Source organism: Priapulus caudatus, unplaced genomic scaffold, assembly GCF_000485595.1.
Source record: "Priapulus caudatus unplaced genomic scaffold, Priapulus_caudatus-5.0.1 Scaffold329, whole genome shotgun sequence".
In the NCBI taxonomy this organism is placed as follows: domain Eukaryota; kingdom Metazoa; phylum Priapulida; class Priapulimorpha; order Priapulimorphida; family Priapulidae; genus Priapulus; species Priapulus caudatus.
The window spans coordinates 117,107-126,311 of NW_014577390.1; the positions used below are offsets into that span (position 1 = coordinate 117,107).

The window sequence follows — 9,205 nt, forward strand, 5'->3', positions numbered from 1 at the left end:
CGCTATAATAAACACCTAACACGATGTTACACTCTGCACAAGGAACTTCGTCATCGCTTTGACAACTTATTACGACTAAAGGCAATGGACGAGGCAATGAACCATTACTGGTATACGCTAATTTCGCGACGCGTCCCGACTGCGAAAAAATATAGCAACAACAGCGAATATTCATGACGCGAATGAATATCATATTCACTGGACCGCGAAATTACTGTCAAGTCTGAACTTCGCGAAAAATTCTATACGCGAAAAATATGGCGTAACGAGTATGTCAGACTAACCAGCAAGCAACAGCAGCAGTAGCACTAGCAACAGATGAGAATGCTTATCAATTTACCACGACACTGGCCAGCACATTTTTTCACTATAATCTTTGATGCGCGTTGACCCAAGCTAGAACCTCACAAACTGGGCGGGAAGGCAACACGCGGGTCAGGCATTTGAGAAGGAACTTTCAGGGTCTGTGCATGCTGTGGCAGATTTTAAGCAACAAGCAGCAGCCATGTAACCTGCTATTAGTCAAGTAGGCCTGCATTAAAATTCACAACTTTGTTAACATAACGTGCTGGCTGTAATTAAAGGTACTAGAAGTATGCATGCTCAATATCATAAAACATTATAATGCGATAGTTACTGCGTCTATACATTTCTATGAGCACAATAATGAAATGTTATCAATCGGGGCAGGATATAATTGTTATTGGCTTATCTCTGTTTTCACAGCTCCTGGGTAGGCCCACTGCCAATGCTGACATTGTCAAATGTCCATCACATCATAGTGTCTCTGAAGATTTCCATGCCATTTCACTGCCTTGTCTCGGCAAAGCTAACAAGGGGTAAACTGACATAAACACGTGAATTATGGGCTAAGAAAAAAATCTTCTAAACAGAACCTTCCTAAAGCAAGTGCGCGGAGCGACAGCGCTCATCTAACCGTCTACAGCGGTGATCTGTGGTGGAGTGGTGGGATTCCTATGTAAACGGCCTGTTAGTCCGGCAAATGTGTTCACATACACGGCCCAAAACAGTGGAATGCACAGGGATGGTAATCAGCAGGAACTTCTGCAAAAGGCATGTTGCGTTGGGATCGTTATGAAAGTTGCGCTACGAGATGGCGCGTACGTTTTAAGTTGTCTTCAGATTAAAGATGGAAGCTCTCATTGTACGTAGTAGCAACAACTATTTGCAAGACAGAATAGGTAAGCACTCATCCATTTACCTACGCAAGCCTACCAAGCTGGCAAATTGCAATAGAGAGCTGCCACCTGTAACCAATTAAGGCAGGCAAAAACTGCACCAACACATGCACTGGCAGCAGCCACTGGCAGTGGCATACGTTACATGTAACATACTGACAGTACGAGAATGACATAGAAATTATACAATTTAAGGAACATACACCTTCTTTAACCAAATTTAGCTTTTGAAATTTCACTGTGACATTGGTAGCCCTCATACATCCAGGGCATGTATAGATTCTACTAGCAAACCCGGCAGTCCAAATTCTTTCTAACAGACAGTCAACAAATCCAAGTTTAAACTCCTCTTGAGGTCAAAAGGTTATCTGACACTTACTCTTCGCATGTCAGCAGAAGGGACATTTCATGGTCGCTTTTAATAAAGCCATAAAAATGCTAGGTCACGCGCTGAAACAAAAAAGTTTTTCAATCGGCTCCGTCAGACCATGTCGCTCAGAAATGTCTAAAATCTGCCCTGTGCCGCACTGACCTTTGACCTGTGACCTCCAATTTCGGCACAGTGATGGCTTTTCCTACCATGATGCTATACACCGACTATCACGAGCCTAGGTCGAGCCGTTTAGATTTGTGCCGCAATTCTGCATTTCCTCCCTATACCTTAAGTTAAGGAGTGAATGTTCCCCGTTCTTTTACAACCTCTTGACCTTTGACCTTTGACGCCCAGCTTCGACATCCACTCGTTTTCAGATTACCGCCCCACATCCTGAAATATCGTGACCGTACGTCGAGCCGGTTAAGATTTTGCCTAACTGTTGACGGACGACGCACGGACGGACGGACGCACGGACGGCACGGAGCGATCATGCGATTCTACAAGCTGCATCTGACTATGTCCAGATGAGCTAAAAAACCAACTTCGCATAGTGGCAACTGCAGTAATGTTACAACATGCACGAATTAACATTAACATGAATATGGTCATTTACCTTGGCACATATGCTGGCTGCACTCACTATGGGATACAGTGAATCAGCTTTTTCGCCACAGTTATCTTTAGGCCGGGGAGATTCTCTTGGCAGTTTCTGCTGGTATTTGGATGGATCTCCCACCTTATCCACATACACCTGACGCAACATCAGTAAAATGAAAACTTACAGGCAAATATTATCTAAATAAAAATGTATCTGAAGCATAAGGCAATTCCATCGTATACGAACAACCTACCCCACTGGACAATTACCCCCCGGTCAATTACCCACCAGGACAATTACCCCACCGGAGGATTACCCAGCCAGGACGATTACCCCCACCCGGACAATTACCCCCCGGACAATTACCCACCCGGACAATTACCACCGGACAATTACCATCCGGACAATTACCCACCAGGACAATTACCACCGGAACAATTACCCCACCCCCAGACGATTACCCTAGCCCCCCCACACACCGTACAGTAGTGATGATTCATCTAACGAACCAACTCATGATTTCATAATTTCAACTTCAACATTTGCTGATACTGCCGATATTTTGACTTATTTGCGACATTTCCGCTACCCCGATTTGAAGTTCATATCGGCAAGTATCGGCCTTCACCTGCGCATGCAAGCAGCGAGAGCGAAGCGCAGCGCACCAATGCACACGTACATGTCTAGACATTTTCTGGGTCCCGCTTAATATACAATGAATAACATCAGGGCGTAAATCCGTCCGGAGGGTGGGGGGATGGTCGGCGATAGCCATCACATACTAGCACGAGCACAAGCCCACAATTATTTACGCACACGCACGCAATCCCGCACGCCACGGAACATACACACACACGACAGCACGCACGAACGTACGCACGCATGCACGCACGCACGCACGCACGCACACACAACACACACACACACACACACACAAACACACGTACATACATTTATACATGCATACATACCATGCACGCACGCACGCACGCCACACACGTGCATTCAGCCATTTTCCCTGCAATCTGAGGCATACTGTGGGCCATATTCTCATGTCTGATGACACTATCTCAACCCTAGACTCAACCCTACAAGTTAGGATTCAAAACACTTTTCTTGACTTTTCAGAGAGCGTACACAGTTAGGTTACTATAGTAATAATGACATGTATTAAAACACAGGTAAGAATTGCAATTTCTCACAATTTCACGTGTTTTTGTATGTTTGCAACCATACTTTTTGGCTATTATTTTTTTCTGTTTTTTTTTTGAATCTCAGGGGAGATATTTGTACAGGCCATCCCCCCCTCTTCAAGAGCGGGGGGGATGCATTCCCTCTATCCCCCGGATTTACGACCCTCCTGGCACACACACACAAACAGTTACATAACGTAACGTACATGGCCAAGAGCAAGATCATTTGGGGATACAACATTTCCGTCATTATAGGAGGGGTAGGGGCGACTCCCCCCCCCCGCCCAATTATCGACGCCGCTGTTCTCTGAACACATGGGGTAGGCATTTCTCTTCTCTCTTTTCCGAGACATACATTATGTATTGCAGCGGACAAAAATTTACGGAAGGGGGAATTTTTCCCTTATTGGAAGGTTAGGTGGGTAATTGTTCTGGTGGGTAATTGTCCTGGTGGGTAATTGTCCTAGTGGGTAATTGTCCTGGTGGGTAATTGTCCTGGTGGGTAATTGTCCTGGTGGTAATTGTCTAGTGGGTAATTGTCCTGGTGGGTAATTGTCGCGGGTGGGGTAATCGTCCGGGTGGGTAATCGTCCGGGTGGTAATTGTCCTGGTGGGTAATTGTCCGGGAGTAATTGTCCGGTGGGTAATTGTCCAGGGGTAGTTGTCCTAGAATCCAATTCCATGTTCAACCATCAAAAAATACCTCCAGTCTAAAGGTACAAAAACATGTAATATGTGTGTATAACCCACTGACCTCTTCAACTTGCACTCCATCTTGCAGTGCAGCTTTCACCAATCCTATCGCAGAATCGTGGGAAATCCAATTCAAGTTATACTTTGACCTAAAAGTACACAAATAGCTAGGACACCTTAAAAGCCCCCCAAGTAAATGTTTAATAGTAAAAGGACAGGTGTCCTTTATCAGACAACTCATAAAATGTGCTGATAACATTCACTGTTAACCTAATTCTATCCAATCTCCACCAATCCAGTCACAGCCTGTTACAGGAGGCAGAGCTATCGACCTATCCATCCATCATCCATCCGTCCATTCATCCATCCATCCATCCCACCACAAACCTATTTTTCTATCTATTATCTGTCCGTCCGTCCGTCCACCCAGCAACCACCTACCCACCTAATCTATCTATTTATCTATCTATATCCATGATGCATCCATCCATCCATCCAACCATCCACCCTTTTACCTTTCATGATTGGCATGATGAGAAATATGTATATATTAAAATAAGTACCTTCTTAACATTGCATTTGAGATAAATGCAGGTGATAAAATATCTGTCATCCAACCTATCCATTCAGAGCATTCGTTAATCTTTTCCATAAGCTGTTCTCGTTGCTCCTCCGTCAATGTCTTAGAGTCTGCAAAACTGTTCTTTGTGAACTCCTCCTTTCTAGAGATTGGGGAATAGCAAATGCCATACACCATTGAGCCTGAAATCAAATAATTAGTTACTGAGAGTGAACGCATGGCTATCTTGTATAGTATTATTGTTATGTACTGACACCCGATAAGAAGTTAACTTATTTTGTATTGTTGAGGCATTAAAGTAACTATTGTGAGAGTTTTCCAGTGTTTTCCCCACTTTCATGATAACTACCGTTATTGCTTGAGTAACAGCAATTGTCTAGAGTAACGATAAAATGTCTTAGAACCTTTGTATTCACAAAAATCGTGCACGATTACAATTTTGCGTCCTGTTTGTTTACGGCGTTGCCATCTCTCGGACTTTCTCGCAGTAGCACGAGACATCTATCACGGTGCAGTAATGCATATAGTCGGCGCCGCAAAAATCAGGTCAGAGTGTAACCACAGACGTTCATACTAGCGTAACAGGAGAATAGTCCTAATGCCACGTAAAGTCTGTTATTAGAGAAGCTTGTGGATTACCAGTCAGTTAGTAACACGGGAATGACAATGACAGAAAGTGCTCTGAATTATTGACATAATGAAAGGGTCAATGACACTGTAGCTCACCACAAAAAATGACACAAATGAGAGAGTGAGAAGAAGTCAGTTTTAATTGAGCAACCATCGACATACATTATAGAAACAAAGAGTATATATGGGAGAACTCCCATTATATACTCTTCATAATTATATGTGTAATTTTTTATGTGAAAATAATAAATAATATTATATATAAATTATAAATAATTTATAAACCAAAATGAATCACAATTTGTGACGGTAGATGGCGCTATACCCGCTTTGATGTTTCTTAGCATAAATCATTATATCATAATAAATAATAATATAATAATAATAGTATAATCATAATATGTTCATAGAAGGAATTTTGGCATTAAAGATATTGTCAATGAAATCTTATAAAACGAACCAGACGAGTGTGACACCACAGACTGTTTGTTATCTGCGTGTCTATATAATATGCTATATAATTGCCAAAACCTACCTAATTTGCATAATTTTTTTTAAATATCAAACCCCGCGCCTTATTCATTAACATACCAAAACGAGCAAAATCCGTTGAACCTGAACTGACTAATGGCAATTCCCATTTTTTGTCAAAAAATTGCCGTGGCTCGAAAGTATGTCGATGGCGTGCTCCAAAATAGGACGTTCAATATGGGAGCAAGCGGTAACAGCTATACCAATTTCAAACATGTGGGTTAAACGGTTCCTGAGTTATCGTTGACCGTAGCCAAATGTTGACGGACGGACGGACGGACGTACGACGGACGACAAACCATGGCAATAGCTCAGCTTTACGATGTCAAGGTGAGCTAAAAACTCAATAATATTTACCACACGCCCTTTTGTTTTAATTATGCACTTGGTTTGAAGGCGCCATTTGTGATTTTGAGAGTCGGCATACGATAAAATTTATTGCTGGTATGATGTGGTAAAATCATTTTTCTATGCTATAACTGCATAAATCTTGGTGTTTTTAATGTTGGTGTAATCAGTGATATTTCCGCTGTCAGGTGAGACTATATTCATCTATATTTAGTTTTTCTGAGCAAAAATCTCGCAATAGTAAGTTTAAGCTAGGTTATTGTAGGATATTATTTATTTATTTATAGCTGAGGTATGCCCAGCACACACGTATTGTGTGTGGCGTGTGTATGTGTGTGAACATGCATGCGTGCGTTTGTGTGTGTGTGACATGTTTGTATGCACACATAGCACCTAACTATCAAGAAAGTTCTAGTTCTACCCAGTGGCAGTGCCAGTGGGCTCAGTGTGCAGGACTATAGCTATGCCTAGGCCTACGACTAACGCTCATAGGGTCTATGTCCCCCAGGGTTAGGGTATACCGGAACGTACCCGCTGGTACTATCTATATATGGTTAGGGTTGGGGTTAGGAAGTAGGCGTAGGTGACTCCCTAGACTCGTTAATGGAGTAGGCGAGGTACAGTCCGGCATATTAGATAGTACCAGGGTACACAGGCACTTGGAACGTCTCAATAAAAAAAAAAGGTCAATAAACACAAAATGTATTTACTACCAGTCTTAATGTTTCTCTACACTCTATTTCACATATTATTGGCCGATAATCACCTGTAAATGCCGGTCAAATGCTCATCTGCAACACACAAGTACACCGCACGCCCGCCCTGTGCACAAACAACATGAATAAGAGAGCAGGTAGGAAAGGCGTGATCGAAAATTTGCTCGACGCTCGCTTCATTTCACACGACTACAGAACAGAAACACAACAAACAGCCTCCATCTTGGTATCTATCTGCAGCTAAATGTTCACTTGTTCGAATTATAACTCTGTCCTTTTGTTCTTACCTACTCCCCCCAGAGATATCTCAAGAAATCCTGCAGGAAATGTTCTCTCCTTAAAAATGTAAAAAGGACGTATCATTCGAAAATCCCTAACGGCGCTACTTTCGACCGATCACTGCAGTCGTGTGTGTGACGTCATGCCCGCGCGCATTATGCTTGGCTTGGCGGGCCTCGAAACGGAGGCTCGGAGGCAGGCAGCAGCTCATCCCGGCATGCAATGCGCCCCATTACTCGTGTATAAACAGACATCTCGTCCTCTTTACATTTTCACGGAGAGAACATTTCCTGCAGGATTTCACGAGCTATCTCTGGCGGGAGTAGGTAAGAACAAAGGACAGAGTTATAATTTGAACAAGTAAACATTTAGCTACACATATAGATACTAAGATGGAGGCTGTTTCTTGTCTTTTCGTTCTGTAATCGTGTGAAATGAAGCGAGCAGGCATCGAATTTGGCAATTTGCCTCTGACAGCAAGTAGCAACACTCTGACAGCAAGTCTAGAAAACCGAACGGCGTCGATTTTCTGTCAAAATCACAAGTTATACGGCTAAAAGATAATGATATTGATTAACATATATACAATTATTTCTTTATGGTATCAAATATGAATAAAACCAAGATGGTGCAATTAATATTAAAGTTTTTTGTCAATTTAAAATATTTACATGTAATAAAATACAAAAAGTCCAGACACAGAGCAGCAGTGAGACACATTGTTAGATTATTTAATCTAACAATTGAAGACTCTGTCATAGAAATATTGATTTAAATTGCACAGTAGTGGGGACTGATTCAGCAGCATACACAGGTTTCTTATTTAAATCGCACAGCGACTTAGTAATCGACAAACATTGAAAACATATGAAGAATATACACAAAATATTAGTAGTAAAATCATACTGAACCGTGTGGATATATTATTATACTATTCGTGGGATAGGGTGACTGTTTGTACTTGTGTGTATATTTTGTGTATACAAGTATCTGATGCTCGGACGAATATCCACGATATATATGTCCTTTAAGGACGTGGACTATTCGTCCGAGCATCGGATACTAGTTCGGTGGCGCTATTCGTCCGAGCATCGGATACTAGTTCAGTGGCGCTATTCGTCCGAGCATTGTTTGCGCATCACTATGAAAGGTTATACACCATAGATTAATTTTGGTGCTATGACACGTGTATATATATAAGATAGCCGAGTCGGTTCAGAGTTAGTGTTAGTGTTAGGGTTAGGGATAGGTGCAGTGTGACTGTTTGTACTTGCGTGTATATTTGGATGTGCTACGACGACATTTACTTGCCGCCGATACAGACTACCATTGACGGCAAATCAATATGTTCCGGCAGCAAATGCCGGCAGTTGCAGTCGTAAAATTTGATCCCTGAGCGAGCGTCAAGTGAATTTTGTGATCACGCTTTCCTACCTGCTCTCTTATTCATGTTGTTTGTGCACAGGTGACAGGGCGAGCGTACGGTGTACTTGTGTGTTGCAGATGAGCACTTGACCGGCATTTACAGGTGATTATCGGCAATAATATGCGAAATAGAGTAGAGAAACAGACTTTGGTAGTAAATAGGGTACATGATTTTGTGTTTATTAATATTGACCTTTTTTATTTATTTATTGAGACGTTCCAAGATTGAAGGCTAAGTTAACTGCATGCATGGTGCCTACTTATAGTCAATACCATCGCTGCTGCTATTTAAATAAGACATGATCATATTAATTAATTAATAAATATTATTAAATAAATGTGACTGCGAGTTCACGACCGATTTTATCATTTTACCGAGAACTGGTCCGCGGCCTGCTTCGTCAATACCGAGCCAACATGGTTCATTCTTCGTCAAGCACGGGACAGACGATTTTAAGAGACAATTCTTCGTATTGTCTTTCTCATATTCGGATATGTCCATTTCAAACTGCGCTTAGTTATGCGTCAAAAGTACGATAGAGTAACAACTACAAGGGAAAGGATATTCGCCAACATTATCAACATTGGCGCTAAAAAACACTTGACATCACAAAATATACCTTATCCGGTTCCGGTGG

The 9,205-nt window shown here is 42.0% G+C and overlaps 1 protein-coding gene across 2 annotated transcripts in view; it reads right to left on the reverse strand.

The window, feature by feature from the left end:
- The window catches only part of LOC106809112 (ribonuclease H2 subunit A-like), a 29,326-nt gene extending 20,175 nt beyond the window's left edge, over positions 1–9,151 (reverse strand). For both annotated transcript variants that reach the window (XM_014812075.1, XM_014812074.1), the window contains exon 1: positions 8,943–9,151. In XM_014812075.1, the coding sequence (XP_014667561.1) occupies positions 8,943–9,069 (127 nt within the window). In that variant the 5' untranslated portion in view covers positions 9,070–9,151. The remainder of the gene's footprint in view (positions 1–8,942) is intronic.
- Positions 9,152–9,205: the final 54 nt, after the last annotated feature.